Source organism: Gigantopelta aegis, chromosome 3, assembly GCF_016097555.1.
Source record: "Gigantopelta aegis isolate Gae_Host chromosome 3, Gae_host_genome, whole genome shotgun sequence".
NCBI classification, from domain to species: domain Eukaryota; kingdom Metazoa; phylum Mollusca; class Gastropoda; order Neomphalida; family Peltospiridae; genus Gigantopelta; species Gigantopelta aegis.
This window is the reverse complement of record NC_054701.1, coordinates 17,657,285-17,681,795: the sequence shown is the minus strand read 5'-3', so window position 1 is coordinate 17,681,795 and position 24,511 is coordinate 17,657,285. Positions and strand designations below refer to the sequence as shown.

The following is a 24,511-nucleotide window of genomic DNA, read 5'->3' as shown; positions in this document are numbered from 1 at the left end:
GTACCCACATGAATATCGTTGCATTTCTAATGTGCTTGAAGTCGTCTATTGGAATGTACTGTGTCTTCATCCTGATGGACATTTCCATCATTTGATGCTGTTTTAGACGGTTACCCGGCCACAAATCATCTTCAGTGCTAGTCCTACCTACCCCCGTTTAAACTCTACAACCCGTTTTTTTATCATTGTCTACTACTATTATCTACAAAGATTCTTCCAAAAGTATATTAGATATATCTTCAGGGATTGACTTTCAATCATATCTTTCCCATAAAATATACGATTACATGTTACATCTGATAGGGTACGTTGTTTTATAGTGTATGATCTTGTATAATCTGCACTGAATAATGGTGCTATCGGTTGGCCACACGGAAAGTCTTAATTCTAGTATTTTATTCGAAACATGGTCAGGACACTTGGAATGTCTATGGTAGGTGTGAGGTGGAATACACATCATACCTGACTTGTTTGTATTCAGTACTCGGGTAGGTCGCTGCTGACAAAATTCTGTCAGCTTATACGACTCTCCATCGGCGGATCTAGCCACCTGCCCGTAATCATACAAGATTTAGCAGCCAACAAAAGAAACACTCACATCACCTTTGTCCGTTTAGCCCTATAAAACGTGTCTGCACTATAAAGTTTGAACATGTAATCGTTTCATAAAGAGTCCATGCTTTTCTTGAAGGAAACCTCCGTGGCGCCTTCCCGCCCAATACATTCTTTCTCCTCATTCTTTCTCTCGGCTGTTCTCACAACGATAAATCGCCATAGAACATTAACGAGGGGCCGCGAAAGTCGCCGATCAGCGATTCTATTCAAATCAAAACAAGAGCCAAGTTTTTCACGTTTTCCTGACTTCACCAGTGTCGTATGTTCTGTATCTAGAGAGTTCAAATTATAACTATTTTCCCAGGCAATCGGATTCCCGCGCTTCTGAGAACTAAAGTGTGTCTTGCCTTAATCGTGCCCCAGTCAAGGTTTAGGCACGTCCACCCCGGGCATAACCGTTTGATATGCCTTATTCGTACTTTTTCCGTGCATAAGAGTGTTTCATGTCTTACTCATGCCCTAGTTAAGTGAAATAATTGAAAGTGAATTCTATTTGACGGTTTTTTTTAAAATATGCTGAAGGTTTCCGCACGTCCATGGGCATAACCATCTTTCATGCCTTACTTGTGCCTTACCCTGGTATAAAGGTGCTTCATGCCTTACTCCTGCACTAATGAAGTGGAGAAGTTGAAAAGAAATTGTGATGAAGATTTAGTCACGTCACTGATTGAAGCGAAATGGTTAGTTCTCTAAATTTGGATAGTTTATTTTGAAAAAGAAAATTTATGGTCGACATGACAAGCTTGTGGTCGTGTGTCCATTCATTAGGTCTAACAGCCAGGGATGAGGAAGTTGATGATAATAATACTAATAATACTGTAGCCGTTGTATAATAATCATTATACAGACCTTGACCTGGGCAAAATTCATTGGAGTGATGAATTGTTCCCCTAACTTATATTAATACTTTACCATCTTGATACCACAGAAACTCACATGCTAAGGGAAGCTAAATATTACTGTTCTTGAACTAGTCTCAGGAGAGTTACGAGGAGCAATAGTGATAGCTCCGCGAGGTCTCATTGTATATTTTATATACTCGCCAACAACACAATATCTTTGTTTAACTATTGACGTCACTAGGGCACGAGCAAGGCATGAATAACTTGTTTGTGCCAGAGTAAGGCACGACAATAACAATTACCCCTTCTCATGTGATAGATTTTGGAACTGCCATAAGAGGTGGAATTGGTATCGAATTAATTTTATATTTAATATGATAATAACATGAAAAACATCGTACTAACATATAACATAATACAGCACTGGCATAGGAAGCGGTGGGGGGGGGGGGCAAGGGAGGCATATACACTCCCCCACACTTTGTAGCAGCAGCGATTGTTTATATATATATATATATATATATATATATATATATATATATATATATATATATATATATATATATATATATACACACACACACACAAACGTGTGTGTGCCCCCGCCTCACTTTTTGGCACCTTCCTACGCCCGTGTATAGCAGGAACACGAAATTTGAATTGAGGTAAAATCAGGCAAAAATTAAATAAATTATTTTCTGGTTTTTTTCATCCTCAAAGTGTGGCATTTCCCGCATTCTAAAAATATAAAATAAAAGATAAAATTTCACCTATTTTTAACTTAACATTCGTACCTATGCAATGATGGTAAACGTACAGGTATATATAATACATTTATTTATAATATATGTATTGTTAAACGTACTAAATAATCTTCTATTTACCTGTACTGTTAAACGTATCAAACAGTTAAACATTCGTGTATTTATTATATATGTAATATTAAATTATTAAACTTTAGTGCATTTACAACACATGCACTATCAAACATATTAATCATTTGTGCATTTATAATACGTGTACAATTGAACTTAAACATTCATATATTTATAATGTAGTTTGAACGTATTAATAATTCATTTATTTACAATGTACTATCACATTTATTAAACATTCGTGCATTTATGATGAACTACGAGTATCTATAAAACGTATTAAATATTCATATTTGTATAATTTACTATGAAACATATTAAATCTTCGTGTATTTATAATGTACTATGAAACGTATTAAACATTCCTTTATTTATAATGTGCTACCGGTATCTAATTTATTGAAAATTCGTGTGTTTATATTGCACTATGAAACGTATTATGCATTAGTCTATTTATAATGAACTAGTGTTTGTTTATATATTATGAAATATATTACACATTCGTGCATATTATAATGCATAAAAGATGAGTCAGCGTGTACATCGTACTAACGTTTTTGTATCAGGTACTAAGCGGCAAAATAAGGGTGTAAGTCTTTCCACAAAGTCTACCAACACACAACGATATACATTAACCAAGCTTTCCTTTTTCCTTTATTATTTTTAATTTAAAAAAAACAAAACTTTTTGAAGTGTGATTTGGGGTATCGTGCAGTCGCCCTCCTTTAATTTTCAACCAGCGAGAACACTGTCATTATCTAATTTATTAAACATTCGTGCATTTATAATGTACTACGAAACGAATTACTATTAAGCATTCGTGTATGTGACTGCATTTAGGTAGCATTGTGATTGGATAACAGTGTGGTAGTATAGTGATAGCATGTTGCGATAATAATATTTATGACAGTATTAAGGTGGGCGCGTGGTATTTGTATTGTGGTAATATAGTGGCAGTATTGTAATCGTACGTTGTTTATATCGTTTTCCGTTTCAGTGATGCGCTCTGCTAAGATACGCTAGGCCACCGAGCAATGCGTGATTACATTATAGATAACATGGGAGACGGATACTAACATTTAGTTTTCCCTTCATGTATATTTTTTTTAAAGCCTCTAAGCTATCTATGAAGCGATATTTTAAAGCATAATGCTGAAATTGTGATATTTTTAATATGAATGTTTCGTTTCAAACAAAGTTAGTTTCAAGTACAGACTGTATAAGAGTGACTGTATTACATCATCTTATTCACTCATCTTACAAAAGGAAGTGATTGCGTAAACTAAAACTCGTTTTCTCTTTTCGAAGGTGTTTAAACATGTAATTTTTTAAAATTAAAAACGAAAAACAAATCGATAAAAATATAAGACTTTATTTAAAAAAAAATTCAAATGACTAGAAAATATAATTAAATCATTAACAAATCTCGAATGATGTCAAGGTACTAGTAGTCTGTGTTGCAAAGGGACTGCATAATGTTGTGAAGCGTAACGCGTGAAATAGCACAGTGTAGTTTTCTTTTTGTCTTGTTTACCGACGGATTGGGGGTGTCAATATCTAACGCCATTCTCCCTGAAAGTCCTGTCAAGTATTAGTGTCACGTATGACAAAACAAACTCCTGCTCTGATTTTCTTTAGACGACCCTGAACACACAGCCACTTTACGTCACTATCTCTAGTAGGCAGATTGGGACAAAACAAACTCCTGCTCTGATTTTCTTTAGACGACCCTGAACACACAGCCACTTTACGTCACTATCTCTAGTAGGCAGATTGGGACAAAACAAACTCCTGCTCTGATTTTCTTTAGACGACCCTGAACACACAGCCACTTTACGTCACTATCTCTAGTAGGCAGATTGGGACAAAACAAACTCCTGCTCTGATTTTCTTTAGACGACCCTGAACACACAGCCACTTTACGTCACTATCTCTAGTAGGCAGATTGGGACAAAAAGACAACTAGTTATACAGAAAGTTCCCAGTATCAGTCTTTGGCAGAACTCTCTGGCACGTCAGCGGTTGTACCCACGACATGCGTGCTTGAACAATTCTCTGATGGAATTATGTCAAAACGTACCAACATACACACAGCCCCCCCCCCCCCCGCGCACACACACACACGCACACACACACAAACACACACAAACACACACGCACGTGCACACACGCACACACACACAACTGCTGAGCAGACAATTATGGTTCTCATTCATGTCTTACGTTCAAATGTTGGAAGTATATTTTGGCCTGAAATAAGTAGCAAGAAGAATGATTGTTTTACATTTTGTGGGAATTTGTTTTATTAAAAATTAAACTTGGAAAGAAAATCGCATTTTCATTTTCATTGTACCTTCTACTGGTTGGAACTTCTATTGCATACTGTATGAGAACTATATAATAAACAACAAATATGTTGATTTTTAAAAAATAGTAGAATTTGCACAACGTTTAAATTACTACAAATCAGACCTTACAACTCTGTACAACTGGTATATGAAAGGGCGTGTTATTTGCTATCCTGTCTGTGGATTACGCATATAAAATATCCCTTGCTACCTATGAAAAAAAATATGGCGAGTTTCCTCTCTAAGACCATATGTCAGAATTACCAAATGTTTGACATCTAATAGTCAATGATTAATAAATTATTAATGTGCTTTTTAGTAGTGTCGTTAAACAAAAGAAACTTTTTTTAACTTGTTGCTTACACACATGCTGTAAGAAGCAAGACATAATGTAGATACATTCTCCCACCAAAGAACAGCATCGGGGTTGATCATATCAGCCATACACTACAAGCATTTACTCTGCATATTTCGTTATACTATCAGAGGCTATATAGCACATTTATTAATATCAGTAGGCCCATGGATTTACATGGACCTTTGCCAGCCTGGGGGCAACATATCCTCAACAGGATATCCTCTGTTGCGCACCTTTATCTTCCATAACATCAGTTTAAAAAACATGCACTCACTAATCGTGACCGGCGTGCAGTCATTGTACACTAGACATCTTACAACTGTATAGGCCGATATTACCCCATACAGAAGTCTACAGTTTAGCAAGTCACACGTCTGCAAATTGCATGCTATCTCTCTCTCTCTCTCTCTCTCTCTCTCTCTCTCTCTCTCTCTCTCTCTCTCTCTCTCTCTCTCTCTCTCTCTCTCTCTCTCTCTCTCTCTCTTCAACTTTGTTTTCTGCTATACATTAATCAGTCAAACAGCTGTTGACGTCTGCGGATATAATTCAGAATTAGCGCTAGATGTCACTGTGATATATTCTGCCGGTGGCATAGTCGTACTGACTCTCATACGGGAAGGGGGGGGGGGGTGCCGAGTTAAACCAAACTGGCCGAATCTAGACATCAACGTTTTTGTCATACTTGTATTACTTCCAAACATCTATATAGGGTTCACAAATGAAACACTGTGCATATTAGTACTACATGGTTTAGAACTAATATTGTGAGAAGAATGATGGTGAAACGATTTCAGACCAGCTCATTTGTGCCCGTCTGTATGGTGTTTTTGATTGAATGCGAAGATTTGCTAAAAAAAGATGACCCCCTGATTCCCCCCTCCCCCGTCTCGTACGATTAAGGATGACGAACAGTCATTTAGTTGTTAAACACCATCATCGGTTTAATGTAATGTAGGTGTTGGGCACATACCCTTGCATTTGCGCCAACTCAGTTAAAAGTTAAAGTTAGTTTTGTTTAACGACATCACATACTGATTAATTAATCATCGACTCTTGGATGTCAAACATTTGATAATTCTTACACATTTGGTAATGCTCGCTAAACCCGCTACACCTTTTTTCATTAGCAGCAAGTAAGGGATCTATTATATTTCCTTTCCGAACACAGGACAGCACATGCCACTGCCTTTGATATACTAGTCGTGAGGCACTGGAAGGAAGGTGTAAGGCACATACTTCTCTCTCATTAACCTCTATCCAGTGTGTTCACAGGCAGTGTGCTTTGGCTTCGGTTAGATACATGCTAACAAGAAATGAAATGACATGGAAACAAAAACAATCTGCTGTCTTTTCTGCGTTCGATCTTTTCACAGCCGGCATGTCAGTAATCCAGATATGTAATCTAAAATTCGTTGATAGGTCTTCAGTTTGGTGTGGAAGGGTGTGTCGTCCATCCAAACTTTCTGTCGAATTTCTTTTAAATGCGGGCAGACTTGTAGAATGTGCTCCGACGTTTGTTCAGCACCACATTCAGAATGGACAGAATCTGCAAGCCCTGTTCCTTTTAGGTGCTTCTTTAGACTAAAATGTCAGATGCGAACACAGAAGATGGAAGTTTGTTCTGTTCTGTCAATCAGGGATGTATCCGCCATTCCTTGTCTTCCAACCACATTTCAATTTTTGCTTTATAAATGTCTTGGCTTCAGTATATGAGATGGAGGAGTTGGGTTGCAAGATGGTTAGCCTTTTTGTTGCCTCCTAGAACTACATGTTGACGATGTCACTGTAGTATCACCTTTAAACTTTGATAAAGAAACTCATGTAGGGGTTTTGTCTGTAGTTTTCTAATCACAAATTCTAATGGTCTTGATGAAAATGTTTGGAAGGCAGACAAAGAGTCTACAAGAACCACTGCATCTATCCTCTATGAGAAACTGTTGCGGCCGTCAGAGACTGCAGTTCTGCTCTCCAAATGGAATGGAGGTGGGGGGGGGGGGGGGGGCGAGGAACCATCTGGATTACAATCTGTGAATGTGTGTTTTCAAGTAAGAAAGCGTAATGCTGCTTTGATCAAGCTCTGATAACAGATGTTGGGTTATGGTTTGTCAAGACTATCGGTTTTTAACGGGAGCGATCATTCACGTGTACTATCGCTCCAGAAATTTGAACCTGGGGTCGCAAAACAAAATCGCTTCGCTGAAAAATATTTGTAACATTGACGATCGCTCTCCTACCAACCTCCTGACTAAATATGTTATTTACAACACTGGAAATCGCTCACATACCATTCTCGTGGCTAAATCAAGGAAATGATTACAATCTGTGGATGATGTTTGTGTTTTCAAGTCAGAAAGCGTAATGCTGCTTTGATCAACTTCTGATAACAGAAGAGGGGTTATAGTTTGTCAAGACTATCGTTTTGTAACGGGAGCTATCATTCGCGTGCACTATCGCTCCAAAAATTTGAACTTGGGGTCGCAAAAAAAAAAGATTGCTCATCTGAAAAATATTTGCAACAATGAAAATCGCTCTCCTACCACTCTCCTGACTAAAATTATTATTTGCAACATTGGAAATCGCTCACATACCATTCCCATGGCTGAATCAAGGAAATGATTTATCACTTCTGGATTTCTCAAACCTGACAGGCAGACTATTACTAAATGTAGTCCCATAATTCGTTTACTATTACGGAAACATCAGCAATGCATGTGCAAAGCAATGGATTTATTTTTACCTGTGCAAACGTACGTGTCTTTCATCTTATTGTCCATGCGCTGTGTGTTTGTTTTGTGTGTATTTTGTTTTTGTTGCTGATTGTGTGTATTTTGTGTTTGATATGTGTATGTTGTTTGTTGTATGTACTAGTTAGCCATGAGGTTACGGCCCATAGGCTGTCAAAAATCTGCTGTCAGGTTCGAATCCTGTCAATACACATTTGTGTTTTTAGTAAATTACGTTTTTAACTTTGACCTTTGTTCTGTTTGATGTCTGTTGTATAGTATTGTTCTGTTGAGTTTTAGTTCTATTAAGTTGTATTGTTTTTGTTGTTGTGGTTTTTATGTGTGGTGTTTTTTTTTTTTTGGGGGGGGGAGGGGGGGTTAATGTTTTCTATCTGTTGTCTATTCTGTTTTGTGTGTGTTTGTTGTATGTTTGCAGATTGTTGAGTTTTGTGTTTGTACTTACCGTGTGTTTGTTCTGCATTTGTTACTCATCGTGTAGTTGATCCACGTACACTTGTGTGGAGAACAGTTAGCAGATGGTAAAGAGATTCTTCCCACTACAACCTGTGTGTAAATCATGTACAGGTGTAGTCGTCGGTCTGTTCACACGATACGCCAGCACATGCAGGGCAACTGGGATTTGTGTCTAAATTGATTTTCAACGAACTCTTATTGATGGCGCTGGTTTGTTTGTCAGAAGTGTTTCAGCAAGTAAAGTGGAGTTCCGTTGCCGTGTCATTACGTTAGGTGTGAGAAACTAAAATAGGTTTCAGTGACTAATTATAAGTTACGTTTCAATTTTCTATTTCTTTATTGACTTTGAGCTAAAAGCTCATCAGTACAAAATAATGATTATATACATACAGGTAAGCAGTGGTGATGTACATAAATTGATATAATTATATTATACGAGCTGTGGAGAGTGCATAAAAAAGCCTATTAAATACAGCTATTTCTCAAATGTGCAGCAAGATATAAATATTTACCTAAATTGCGCATTTGCTTAATATTATGTACAGTAAACAGTTGAATAAATTTAAAGACAGAAGGCTTTTTCAACCACTATGTTCTAGTCGCTGTATTAAGTTTCTGTTTATCTTACTTTGTTGACTTTATCACAGTATGTTCAATTTCTCTCACCATGTTAAGTTTCAGTCACAATGTTAAGTTTCAGTCTCTATATTACGTTTTTGTCACTCTTAAGTTTCAGTCACTATATTAAGCTTCTGTCACTATGTTACTTTGTTACTGTGTTACTATGTTACTTTTCAGTCACTATGTTAAGTTTCAGTCATTACTTTAAGTTTGTGTCACTATGTTAAATTACAGTCAATGTGTTAAGTTTGTTTCACTATGTTACGTTCCAGTCACTGAGTTGGGTTGTACCTAGACTAAAATAATTAGGGGGGGGGGGGGGGGGGGGGGGGGGGGGGGGGGGGGGTGGGGGTGGTAAATAAAGAATCATGGTAATATAGGATGTTCCCAGCTAAACTAGAAAGGGTAACTGGTTACGCCCCTGCTAAGCTGGGTTTCAACAATAGCGACCAAATGTCCCCACTTGTTGCGCAACAAATATACATGTATAACCGTTTAGCCAGCTTTTGCAAGAAAGTTGGACAAGGCGGTGCAACCTGCAACCTGCAACCTGCGGCATGATTCGTCGTTTGGACAAATGTTGTTGCTCGTATCCACCTTTAACAAGTCAGATGCTTTAGATACCGTATAACCGGAAATTTTCGAGGATTTTTATTTTCGTGGGTTTCAAGGGTAAGTAGTCAGCATCGAAAATATAAATCCTTGAAAATATTTGAAAAAATCAACAAATTCTATCTAAAATATTTATTGTGAAAACCATAACACACTGACAATTTACCGGAACATTTTATTTCCTGCCATGCGCAGTCCACCGGATACGACAAGATACTAGTATAGTCAAGACAAGTTAGAATTTAAAAAAAGTTATTGTGTGAATCTCACTGTTTGTAGAATATAATGAAATATTTTTAAATTTCGTATATTGTTTTTGTCAATGTCCGCCCGCACTGCATCAGTGATTCTGGGGTGGATGAATGCAGATTTCAACATTTCCTGGCGTGTTTTCAATTCTGCCATAACTTTCATAATCCACCTTGCATGAATTGGTTTTATCGCCGAAGTACGCATTTCGATACTGATATCTGTTACACCTTCGCCGTCTTTCATAGCCAGGGAAACGGTAGGCCATTTGAGCAAAGTTATACATCACATGGCATCCAAAATGGTAGTATTAACAGAAGATAAAACATGGTCTCACAAGGAAGTAATGAAAGTGATTAACCTTTATGTGCAAAACCCTGCCTTTATAACGTTTTCAACACATGGTTACAGAGACAACGACCGAGAAAAGCAGATCTTTACAGCAAGCATTGCCGAGAAGCAGAAAACTATAGGACATATTGAAACAATCTCATCATTCAGCAAGTGAACTTCAAATGTAAACATTGCTGCCAATACGTGCTATTATTACTTCTTTAAACTTTTTTTTAAATCAGGAGTCGTTGGGATCTAGTATTAAAAACCCTTCAAATATAAAATTAGAATATAAACGATCGAGAAAGGGGCCATGCATAATGTATACGTCCTGCAATAATGTTTGTCCCGGCTTGTCTAACAATATTTGTGGACAAAAGTATGATCATGTAGTCACTTTTTGCGTACGAGGTGCGTGTCAGGGGGGGGGGGGGGGGGGGGGTGTCAACTGCTCTCCCCAACCCACCAGTGCTGGGGAAAATCTTCGTATTCGGACAATCGATCGAGCAAAATGAACTGACCTGAAACTTTTCCATCATATATTTCCACCACCTTCTCGCGCACTAACCACTAACTCACTGTCCTGGACACACAATCCAGTTAGCTGAGGTGCGCACCAAAGACAGCGTGCTTGAACCTTAATTGGATATAAGTACGAAAATAACTATAAATGACAAAACATATATATTACAAAACGTTGATATCGAACTTCTGTAATCTTCGTTTAATTCGGGCCACAAAATCATCCTGCCCCCTACAAAAACAGAAGCCCGTACGCCTATGTCTATCTCCATGTTACGTTCAGTCGCTATGTTAGGCTTGTGTAATTAAATTAATAGCTAGTTAATATTACTTTAAATCGCAGTTTTCTTTTGTTGTATTAGTGTATCATAGGTAAAATATATAAAATAGCGTTGTGTTTCCCCTATGTTGCAGCGGCGAGATCTATCCTAGTTCAGTCGGTAAAGCGCTCGCCTGCGGTGCTTTGACCTTATGATCGAACCCCTTTGATGGACAAAATTTTTATAGGGTTTTTCGTGTCCCATACTGTGCCACACGACTAGTATATATCAAAACTGGTGTTTGTGCCATCCTATCTGGGATAGCGCATATAAAAGATTCATTGCTGTTAATGGAAAGAATGGAAAACATGTAGCGACTGTTATGTCAGAATTATCAAATGTTTGGCATCAAATAGTCGATGATTAAAAAACCAACGTTTTGTTAAACAAAACACAACTTTAAACGTTACTTCATTTATACTTGTTTTCGTGCCTATATGCCATTAATAGTTTCAACATTACACCCGTGTTGTGATAAATTACATCTGGTACAATTATTAGTATATTGTACTGTCTGCATTGTAGAATATAATATTGCACATAGTACTTCGTGTGTTGTATCACGCACTGTATCTCACATGTCAAACGATCATTGTGGAACTGTTGTTTTGAGATCTGAAAACAATTGTCCATTATTAGGTAACAAGCGGAAATGTTATTTTATTCACGTCTGTTCCCGCCATTCACTCCCGCCAACGTGTTCCGTGCGGCTGTAAGTCCCGGAAAGCCTCTGATCTGTAAACATGCAGAGACACCCCGGGTTACGCAACAGTTACTATTATCAGGTTGTTTATTACTGATACAGGAAAAAACCCAACGTATGGCATACCTTCCCCTCTCACTCTGAGTCTCTATCTCTCACTGTCCTCCTATAGGCAGTGCAGGAAGGATGAAATAGTCTTGTGTCGTGCTCGCATCTGTCATACATACTTGACCATGCATTTCTTTTGAAGAAGTGTACTCTGACGGTACGCCACATTTTCGTGGAGTGTGATCATCTGAAGGAAACTAGAACAGAAATATTTGGTAGATGAAATGTGATGGAATCATTTCGATTCCATCCTGAACTTGTATTATAATTTCTTCATGATACTGACTTTTATTCTAAATTTTAATTTTAACTACCTGTGATATTTGAATTTTTTGCACAGTTCTATACACTGTGTTTTTATTTAACTCTTGATTTTTTTATGTTGATGTTGATCATCACTTTGTTTGCATTTACCATAGTTTGACACCCAATAGCCGATGCATTTTTCGTGCAAGAGTGTCGTTAAACATTCATTCATTCATTCATTCGTTCATTCATGCATTCATTTTCTCTGTCTCACTCTTTTTCTCTCTCCCTCCTTGTGTCTGTCTGTCTGTCTCTGTCTCTCGCATTCTCTCCCTCTCGCCTCCCCTCCCCCCTCTGTGAATGTTGTCATTGCTGTTTTAGATATAACTAAAATTTCTAAATTGTAGTTAAAATAAACAGAATTTCGTATGGTATGCCTTTAACACACATAAACCGTGACACTAACTTTTTACTTCACATTCTCTCTTTCCAGGAACAAAAGAAACAGCGTTTATATATTCTATACTGTCAGCCGGCGTCGTGCACGCTGTCACGCGGTCGTGCTCGGCGGGAAACCTCACGGACTGTTCGTGTGATATGTCTCGGTACGGCGAGGCCGACGTCGAAGGGTGGAAGTGGGGTGGGTGCAGCGACAACGTCAAGTACGGCTTGTGGTTCAGCAAGACGTTTGTGGACGCGCCGGAGACGATACACCACCAGAGCACGAGGAACATTCGCAACTTGATGAATCTTCATAATAACCAAGTGGGAAGAAAGGTTCGTCTCTTTCGGTGCTTTGTTTTTACGTCCGCGCCAACACAGGGTTTTATAGAATGATAATGGCTTGTTGCTAGAGAACGTGTTTGATACCAGGAAAAAAACACTGTATAGCATACCTTACTTCCGCTCTCTTATGTCTCTTACTCCCCCCCCCCCCCTCTCTTTCTCTCCCTCAACTCTGCCTCTCTCTGTCTCTCTCTCCCCATCTCTCTCACTTTCTCTCTCTCTCTCTCTCTCTCTCTCTCTCTCTCTCTCTCTCTCTCTCTCTCTCTCTCTCTCTCTCTTTCTCTCAATTTTGCGCTCCCATCCCTTTCACTAGTGAATGCATCAAGCTATACAGGGTGGGGTGTAATTTGGTGTTCTCACGTACCTTCCCGCACAAATAGCCCCAAACTCTATAAATTATTAAACGCCATAATGTATAACATGTAACCTACCTATATACCATAGTTCTTTATTTTACTTAGTATCTGGACTCTACTCTTTTGTGACAATCCTACCTGCCATGCTATTGTATCTAACAATATGGTCATGATTTTCGGGTCTATAGAACTCTTAATTACCAAGGTACTGTATCTCACCATACGGTCATGGTTACCTGGTATCTGACCTTATGTGACAATTATATCTACCAGATACTGTATCTCACAATATCGTCATGGTTTTCTAGTCTATAAAATTACATTTACCATGGTACTGTATCTCACCATATCGTCATGGTTTTCTAGTCTATAAAATTACATTTACCATGTTACTGTATCTCATCATATCGTCATGGTTTTCTAGTCTATAAAATTATATTTACCATGTTACTGTATCTCACAATATCGTCATGGTTTTCTAGTCTATAAAATTATATTTACCATGGTACTGTATCTTACCATATCGTCATCGTTATCAACTTTATACAACTATATCTGCCAGCTTCCTGTACATCACCATGCTGTCATGATGATTTGGTCTCAAACCTTATATGACAACTCTGTCTATATCATGTAGCTATATATCACCATAATGTCTTGAATATCTGGTCTCTAACCTTATATTACAACTCGATCTGTACCATGTAGCTATATCTTACCATACTGTCATGATTAGCTGGTCTCTAACCTTATATGGCAACTCTATCTGTACCATGTAGCTATATCTCACCATACTGTCATGATTAGCTGGTCTCTAACCTTATATGGCAACTCTATCTGTATCATGTAGCTATATCTCACCATACTGTCATGATATATATCTAACCTTATATGACTGTCTGTACTATGTACCATACTGTCATTAGTATCTGCTCTCTAACCGTATAAAGAATCATACTTACCATGGTATTGTAAATCACCATATTATTATGATTTATACATATTTAAGGAAATATAGGTTGTTACACGTTTAGGAAAATCCAGGTTTATACATGTGTATGGAAAAGTAGGTTTATACAGTCATACTCAAGGAAATACAGGTTTATAGATGCTTAGAGAAATCTAGGTTGATACGTTTCGGAAAATCTAGGTTTATGCACATGAAGGGAAATACACACTTGTACATGTTATGTTCAGTTCATTTCTTTCGACAAATTTAGATGAGTTTTAGCGAATTTCTTTCCATGTAGCTATATCTCACCATACTGTCATGATATATATCTAACCTTATATGACTGTCTGTACTATGTGCCATTAATAGCAATTTTATTTGCCTATGATCATATTGTATAAATAGACGTGTTTCACTTTTAACAGCAAAAAAGGAAATAACAATAATTTTAAAAAGTCATAATAAATCCTCTGTTTTTTTAAAACCCCACATATTACTATGTTTCTATAAACACCTACACATCTCATTATTTATTGCTGCCACTCCGCGTAAAACTGATATTCTTCACAGCAACGTTACAATCAATTAATGCAAGTATACTGGTGTTCGGTTACATCTTGATAACAGTCATGTAAATCCTGCTTATCGGCCGAGATCTGGGAAAACCAGTGTATCGCCAGTATAGCGTTAACGCTCTTAATGGTATAATCATATCTTTGTATTGAAAAGACTGACGTTGATTTGAGAAATATCTGAAAACCTGTCGCAGACGGACGGGGGGTGATTAATCGGTTTCCTCGACGAAATACACATTGCTTGGCTTGCGATTATACGTGGTATACCGTCAATGTGCGGACTGGATACACAGGGACCGTTCAACAATTACATAACGTTTTACCGGTCATGGCCGGATCTAGCTTAAAATTAATCGTTGTTGAAAAAAAAATGTCTTACCCTGGTAGACAAAAAAGGCATTTCTAAACTAAAATGTTTTCTTCTTCTTCTATTTTCCTGCTTTCTAATAACTGCTACTGCTGCTGCTGCAGTAGTAGTAGTAGTAGTAGTAGTACTAGTAGTAATATTAGTAGTAGTAGAAGTAGTAGTAGTAGTAGCAGTAGTAGTAGTAATATTAGTAGTAGTAATAGCTGCTGATAATATTACATCTTCTTGACACAATGTTCTCAATTTGTTGTCACACCATTATTTACCACTTGAGAAATAGGTTTTAAAAAAATGTAATACAAATACAATTTACTGAAATGCCTTTTCAAATTTATGACGTTGCCCTTAACATTTGGAGCATTGAGAAAGCATATTGTATTTTTTGTTACTGAATGATAATAATCGGGCACGTGGTATGTTGTAGCTTGGCTATGAATATAAATTAACACACATTTTATTTTTGCCAAAATATATACATTTTGTAGGCATACATACATATTTATATATAAAATAATGTAACGTGCGCACTGCGGGGAATGGTATGTAGCATCGGGTTACAATCGATAAAATTCTATAGTAAATGGGTAATGCATGCATAACAATAATATACACTATAATAACATATGTCATTTATCAATGTTGTCTGTTCTATGCGTGGTAGCAGTTTTCAAATACTTACACAATTTAATTAGCTGTTTTGAATTGTCGCTGGACAGTAGTTGCGTTAATTTAGATGTTGATGGTTTATTGTAATAAAAAGGTTTAACATATTTATTTCTTATGTTACTGAAGAAAGGACACACTAGAACAAAGTGATATTCATCTTCTACTCCATTCATATTGCACAGACGACAAATTCTATTATTCCTGTCAATATTGTAGTATCTGCCCATTTCTATAAAGAGATTATGGGAAGATAATCTATATTTACTCAAAATATGTTTGTATTTCAAGGCAATAGGTTTATGAAGATAAGGTTGTAAGCAATAATTATTAACAGCGAATTTGTATAACAGACATTTTGGAGAATTGTTGAATACAGCATACATAGATTGGATAAATTGATCAGTCATTCTCTGTTTGAATAGTGATATAAATGTATTGCGATTTTCTACATTTTGATTATACCATATGTGACCAAAACCATTAGTGAGAAGCAGGTCTCTTATTTGACTAACCCAGTTAACAGAACGTGGTTTTCTTATGCACTCGTCATATAGGGTGTTATAACACTCTTTCAAAATACAGTTATCTGTATTCAACAAATTTATCCAATATTTAACCATACGGATGTCCTTACTTATGTACAAAGGTGATCTACCTAATTCAAAATAGACCATCATATTAATAGTGCTCCTTTTCACGCCTAAAATACGTTTAAGGAATTGTAAATGTAGGATCTCGTGACTATTTGCTTTGTTAAAACCACAAACTTCACAGACATAATTTCAAATACTGCTAACAGTATAATATAAATAAAACGGCAACATGAAACGGTGTTCTGGCTTGAGGGTGGGTAACTCCAAATGCTTGTGGTCCACCTATATTAAAGGCATATTGTCACAGACCACTGACCTAATAAATGTCATAACAAAGAATTGTCTGAACAAAAATATATTTGATTTCCCTCTAAATGTACTTCATTCAGACATCTATGTAACCACCATATTCCACATATTAATGATATTTTGTGAAAATAATTGAATTATGGCAATGGTCCATAATTCAAAAACTAAAATTGCAAAGAGGAATGACATGGATTTCACTCCATCGTGGTTCAATTAAAATGATGCGATAGCTAGATTTGGGTTTTAAAAATTAATGTAATTTTCATTTATTATCCATTATTAGAGAAATAAGGTTCTTAAATCTGTGACAGTATGCCTTTAATAACTTGCATGTCAGTTACTTACTAATTGTACTTCAAAAATATTGGTTATAGCATAAGTATCTCGATGCCAGAGATGGGGCGATTACTTGACGAAAATAATCGATTACGATTACGATTACTTAAGAATGTCACGATTACGATACTAAGACATTTTGCACAGAATGTATTCTTAGCAATCACATTACTATGCATGTAAAAGTGTCGGTGGTGTGTAACCTAGATCACTATGAAACAGAAACAGATTCAACTAAATTGATTTATCTTTTGCGAATCTCTGCTGGAATAACTTTATAGCTTTGTTAACATATCCATCCGCCTGATCGACATGTGCATATTTGACCGCCTAATAACCCAACCTTTCATTAATGTATTAATCCTCCGGACTCGCTTACGACTATTTCCATCCGCAAACCAGCCACCTCCCCAACTAGCACAACCATTTTATTTACAGCTTCAGATGGAATATATTTGAATAAATCAGCCCAATAAATCAGCCTTCTAACAACAGCAGGGCGGGACTTATCTCAGTCGGTTGAGTGTTCGCTTGAGGTGCTTGCTTCGCAGGATCGAATCATCTCGATGGATCCATTCAACAGATTGGGTTTTTTCTTGTTCCAACCAGTGCACCACAACTGGTCAAATGCCGTGGTATGTGTTTTCCTGTCTGTGGGAAAGTGCATATAAAAGAGCCCTTGCTGCATTAGGAAACAATGTAGTGGCTTTACGACTACGTGTCATAATTACCAAATGTTTGACATTCATTTATTATAGCCGTGCTCTAGTGGTGTCGTAAAACAAACCAAACAAATCTTAACCACAGCATTGCAATACATAGATTCGCCAAAACAAATTGAAAGTCTGGGCTCTCTCAGTATAATTATTTCCTATGTAAACCGCTGTCACCACTAATGTCTTTAATATCACATTTCCTGATACTAAAATGTGTTTATCGTGAATACATTTCATTTTGTACCTCCATCAAAGTTTACGACAATAAAGATTCCGTGTCGGCAGTTCTGCCCGCTACCTCCCAGGTAAAGAACAAAAGGCTGCCGCTATATCTACATAGTCCCAGACACTGACAACACATTGTCATTAACGACAACCATAAACAGGTATAGACTGAAATTTATCAGCTTGACTCACTTGTCTTTTGTGTGCGAGTGTAGATTCCTCCGGCGTACTAGTGTCCACCAAGTGATAAGAGCGTTTACCGAGGGGATGTTTATGAGTGTGTAGTTATGAAGTTTAATTTAACAGTTAGTGAAAATTATCATCACTTCTTTCACGTTCTTGACGACATTGTCTTCAGCTGTTACCAACAAACAGAAAGCATGCATATTTCAGCGCGACTTAGATAAAACTTCAAAATGAGGTCATCGGAAGACACACATAATTTCATTATTAAATGTGGCTTTGATGCTGTTATAATACCAATCTCTAAATGTTTTTGTTATAAATGTTTGGATTGGTCCAATGATATTATACAGTGGCGGATCCAACGTTAAATCGAGTAGGGGTCACGAGGCGGTCAAGCTGGCGATAGAGAGGGGGGTGGATGGGTGTGGTAATTTGGCAATTTTGTAATATTGTCATAACTGGCAGGGACGAATGCAGTATTTTTCAAGGTATTGGGTGGAACGCTTTTAAAAAGGAGCATCTACAATATTCAAAAATAAAGTAACAGTTATTATCTGTATAGTAATCATCCACAGAAATCTTAAGCTAAACATTGTAAACATGTTCCCCGCTAAAAACGAATGCATTATTTTGATCTGCTAAACACAGCATCTTTCGTGATACTTCGAATTTCGGGTGGTAGTGGCGGTGGGGAGGTGGCCCTCCAACACCCTCCTATTGGATCCACGCTTGCAGTCCTTCGGGAGCAGTTCTTATGTTTAAATTGATGCAACAAACTGAACTGAAGTAACCTAACGAACATTTCTTGTATTCTTTTTTAATATGTATTGGCGTAGCCGGTGGGGGTAGGGGTATGGGACAAAGCCCGTCAATCACCCCACTTTTTCCCCCAAAATCGTTTATATGTTGCTGTTGCACCATAACACGAATCACCGATAGTGTGGGTTCCTCCTCCCAATGTGGGTCCCCCCTCCACAATATAAACTGCTAGCTACGCCAATGTCTACGCACCCCACCTCCTACTTCATCGGACATTAGAAAGAAAGAAAGAAAGAAACAAACAAACAAACAAACAAACAAACAATCACTTACCTCTATTGATATATCCACCTATAATTTGCAGGAAATATTGGGACCGAACAGCACAGTAGGCCTAATTAGATGCCATCATTAGGTAGTATTAGATCCATGCACAGATAGTTTATACTTGATCACATTTAAAATACATTTGATTATAAATGTCAAAAACAGCGATATTTTCGTATATTTCTGAAGTTAAACTATATTCAGACGAATGTGCGTAGTATCGCTTTGACATGAATAAGCAAATTTAAAAAGTCAAAGCATTGTTGACGTCACGTCAAAGGAATGTTGACGTTTTTATGGTAACTGCTTAGACAATTTTCGTAAATTAACGGAAAATGTCAAAATACCATTGAAATGCGCACACCAAGCTCCCTCCCACTGGATCCGCGCCTGGCAGGGAATAAAAGTAGCGTAGAACAATGTACGATAATAAGCTCTAACCTTATATGACCTTCTATAATCTCTACTAATTCCTAAACAACTGTCCTGACTGATAGTGGAGGTGTGTGTGTCCAGGACAGCGTGCTTGAACCTTAATTGGATATAAGCACAAAAATAAGTTGAAATGAATTAATTAATGAAAATCGTGTTCCTGTTTTTGTGTTAAGAAATGATGACTTTAAAATGTGTTGATGGTTATGTCGTTCAGATTATACGATGACGCTACGAGACTGCAGGTTTGGCCTCTCTGCCATCGAGGCGTGTTAAAGTGAAATAACAAACGCGATTACTACCCATAATCTAGACACATAGCCGTATGCTTGGGGTTTTCTAAATAGTTAAAGCACACTGTGTGTCTGCGAGGGGAGAAGCACCAGCAGGAGAAGGGGGCTGCGATCGTAAACTCCATCGTGAGACTGGGCTGCCTACCAAAGTAATCCCGTGATACGGGCCATCAATGAGTTGATCGGCGTAACCACTCGTCGGCTCCTGGTTTATAGCCGCTGAAAGAGAACATGCGTAACAAACATCTCTTGATAGCCTTCTGTCAGCGCTCTCTGCTTCGTGTTATGTCTTTTCTGGCAGAATGTTTGCCAAATAGCTTTTTTTCTAAAATTCATCGATCCCGAGAGAATCATAATATGGCGTCTAACCGAGACTTGCCGTGTAGAATGTACTGGAGAGAACCAGCCAGAACTGTCTCTCGCTTTGACAAGGATTCTGTTTCTTTAAGTCTTTTTTTCTCTCGGGCGAATTTAATGACAGGAGTCGGAACCTGTGCCCGGGGTAGGTGTATCTGAATTTAAAGTAGATTGGGGAACGCTAATAATATATTACACTATACCTTATGTGCATTTCCCTACATACAGAACAGCACATTGTGGTTAGTGTCCTTTTATGCCGTCGTTGAGTGTTTGGTGTTGTTGGGATGGGAGTGTTTGTTGAGTTATTGTTTTTGTTTTGGAGGTTTTTTTGGGGTTTTTTTTTACAATGTTCGTTATATCCCGTAAAAAACCTTAAAATGCTTCGGAATCATGCGCAAAAATTAACGATTAAATCAAATGCACGCTTCTTTCGGTGCTGTTGTTTAATTGGTAAGAAGTGCAGTGGAACCTAAAACTATTGTTAATAAAAAAAATGCAAGTTGCAATATTCATAAGATGTATAATACTAAATTTTATATAAAAAGAATAAAAAATGAAAGTTTGTTTTTGTTTAACGACACTAGAGAACATTGATGTATAAATCATCATTTAGTAATGGTGACATAGTCTTAGAGAGGAAACCCGCTACATTTTTTCATTGTTATGCTACGTTATGTTACGTTATGTTATGTTATGTTATAGGGATTAACGTGCACATTCAGAGCAAGCTGTTTTAGCGCACGCCTGTCACGGGCACAGGTGCCGGCCTCGGCCGGCTCCTCCGTCCAGGACAGGATTTTTTCATTATTAGCTAGGGATCTTTTATATGCACCGTCCAACAGACAGGATAGCACATACCACGACCGTTGATATACCAATCGTGGTGCACTGGCTGGAACGCGAAATAACCCAATGGGCCTATCGACGGGGATCGATCCCAATCCGACCGCGCATCAAACGAGCGCTTTGCCACTGGGCTCATAAGAATAAATGCTTATGTATAATACTAAATTATAAATTAAAGCAATAAGTGCCGAAAGTAAGAGAATGACCTCACATAAAGTATTTACGTTCACTGATTTAAAGTTATTTTAACACTGGAGATAAAGGTTAACCTCTGATTAAATCATGTGCTGGGGTGCCGTTACACTGACTTTCGTTTCCATAAAGGAGGTCGCTTCACATATTTCCAATATCTGGACAAAATTTAACTATCGTTCAAGTGAACACTAAATTCGACTGTTCATCCTCAGCGGATCAAACAGCGGGTTCGGTGTAACGGCGGATCAATATTTTATGTACGTTCGATGGCAATACTTGGCTGTAATTTAGTGCCGAAAGTAAGAGAATGACCTCACATAAAGTATTTACGTTCACTGATTTAAAGTTATTTTAACACTGGAGATAAAGGTTAACCTCTGATTAAATCATGTGCTGGGGTGCCGTTACACTGACTTTCGTTTCCATAAAGGAGGTCGCTTCACATATTTCCAATATCTGGACAAAATTTAACTATCGTTCAAGTGAACACTAAATTCGACTGTTCATCCTCAGCGGATCAAACAGCGGGTTCGGTGTAACGGCGGATCAATATTTTATGTACGTTCGATGGCAATACTTGGCTGTAATTTACATATCTTCAAAGAAGCCCGTCTTAACCCGAGATGGTAAAGCCTGAAAAAGCTATCCCACACTCGACTCAGACCGGTCGGTTTAAATGAAAACGCGATTTATGTGTGAAGAAACGGTTAAATCGCAATAGGCTGCGACCGACGGATAAGGCAATAAAAGCGAACACACAAAAAAGCCTTTATAATTCAAAGGAATTCTGTTTCAGTCCCGTTGCATACAGACTAATAAATTGGGTAATTAAATACCTTTCAGAGAATAAAAACACAGAGCGTGGAAGCGCTCCAAATTATCATAGCAAGAATGGTGTTTGCGGAGCAGTGTCACATTGTCCCCTAGGCATTGTCAGTAGTTTTCTTTTACAACACTACATATATACGGTGCTAAATACATTTTACATGACTACCACTACAGCTATACAGTGTTCTAAACATAATAAACACGACTATCAAAATATCTATGGTGCTATATATAGCATATATTTATATCGTATTCATGCATTGTACAGACAAACGCACCGGTTATCAATTCTAAGTTGTCTTGTGTTTTTAAACTTAATGTTCGTGCTTCTATCCGATTTGGGTTCAAACAGATTATTCGTGAGAGAGAGAGAGAGAGAGAGAGATCACAGACAGACATATAAAGACGGATCTAGAAATGAGGAAATTGTATAGAGAAAAATGGAAGAAAGAAAAAAACACACAGATACAAAGAGAAAGGGGGTCAAAAATATTACACCTCCTCATTGAGCTGTCAGTACTCAGTTCAAGTTGTTTCAGCGGGATGCGATCCCAATACCTACAAGTCTTAAGACCGATAACATAACCAATACACCACCGAGGCTTGTACTAGAGGGTGTATTCTACCAAATCAAATCCCATAGACGACAATAGTAACACATGTGGCTAAAACTCCTACCTGCAGCGTATCAATCGACATAAACAACCACCTCTCATCCTTAAAGTGAATCAGAAACAAATTGGGGGTCAAGCTGCTCATTTCTGAGATAACGGGTAGCGTCTATGACTACCCTAGTTCCGCACAAAATTCGAGTATTTTTTTCACAGGCTACTTGGCACATTTATCACCAATCACAGGACTTGTGGTGTTCACTTCTCTATCAAAAGTTGGGTGTACCTCGAACTTTGACCCAGCCGAAAGGTATTTGGTTTCGTACTACCTAGAAACGTTTTTGTATTATCGTACGGTACATACTAACGTACCGGTTACTGTTTGACATCACTGAATTTAACTGATATATTTCCACGCATGGTACATTCTAATACACCTGTTACCAGTTGACATCAATCAGTCAATCAATCAATCAATTCGTTTGTCAGTCACTTTAACATTCACGTTCAACGAAAACTATATTAAGTTTTTGTGTTCACGCACGTTACCAGCTGACATCACCGATTTTAATTAATGTATTTCAACGCACGAGGCATACTAATGCACCGGTTACCAGCTGACATACCGATTTTAATTAATATATTTCAACGTACGAGACATACTAACGCACCATGTACCAGCTGACATCACCGATTTTAATTAATATATTTCAACGCACGAGGCATACTAACGCACCGGTTACCAGCTGACATACCGATTTTAATTAATATATTTCAACGTACGAGACATACTAACGCACCTGTTACCAGCTGACATACCGATTTTAATTAATATATTTCAACGTACGAGACATACTAACGCACCGGTTACTAGCTGACATACCGATTTTAATTAATATATTTTAACACACGAGGCATACTAACGCACCTGTTACCAGCTGACACACCAATTTTAATTAATATATTTCCACGCACGAGACATACTAACGCCCAGGTTACCAGTTAACATCACCGATTTTAATTAGTATATTTCATCGCACGAGACATACTAACGCACCTGTTACCAGCTAACATCACCGAATTTAATTAGTATATTTCAACGCACGAGGCATACTAACGCCCCGGTTACCAACTGACATCACCGATTTTAATTAATATATTTCAACGCACGAGACATACTAACGTACCTGTTACCAATTTAAAAAATCACTGATTTTAACTAAGACAGTTTCATGCACGGTAGAGACAAATGTACCGGTTGACCTCGTGAGTCTCGTACCGGTGAATGGCGAACCCAAGTTCTCGCCGAGTCTCGCGTTGACGCGTTAGGTGTTAAAGAGATTAACGAGCGCGGGAGAAACCGCTTCCATTACCCTGCTAGGGAGCGTGCTGTACTTTAGTCCCAGTCTTGGCGTGCACTCAGAAACGAGGTGGAAATAAAAAGATGCCTTAAAGACTTTACAAACCACGTGCTTTTATTTCTGCGAAAAAAACAAAACGAAGTGAAATGCACCGATTGTCACTTATAGGTGCGAGTTGATGCCAAAACGCAGTCTGGAAACGTCAGCTGAGTACAGAATTACGACAGTAACACCGCATTAAATCTTTCCTTCGTATTTATTTGTTTGTTTATTTGTTTGTTTTTACTGTTTGACCATTAATCTTGTAGTTTTAGTTTCATTTATTTACTTCATATTCCTAGTATTGATTCACCTCTGTGGGATGGTGTAAATAACTTTACATTTTTGAATTTTTAATAGTACACTTGCATTTATGAATGTATGTATGTATGTGTATGTGTATGTGTATGTGTATGTGTATGTGTATGTATGTATGTATGTATG

At 37.7% G+C, this 24,511-nt stretch overlaps 1 protein-coding gene across 1 annotated transcript in view; it reads left to right on the top strand.

The window, feature by feature from the left end:
- Positions 1-24,511, top strand: part of LOC121367622 (protein Wnt-16-like) — a 50,197-nt gene that overhangs the window by 5,702 nt on the left and 19,984 nt on the right. The window contains exon 3 of the mRNA XM_041491909.1: positions 12,443-12,726. Within this exon, the coding sequence (XP_041347843.1) occupies positions 12,443-12,726 (284 nt within the window). The remainder of the gene's footprint in view (positions 1-12,442; positions 12,727-24,511) is intronic.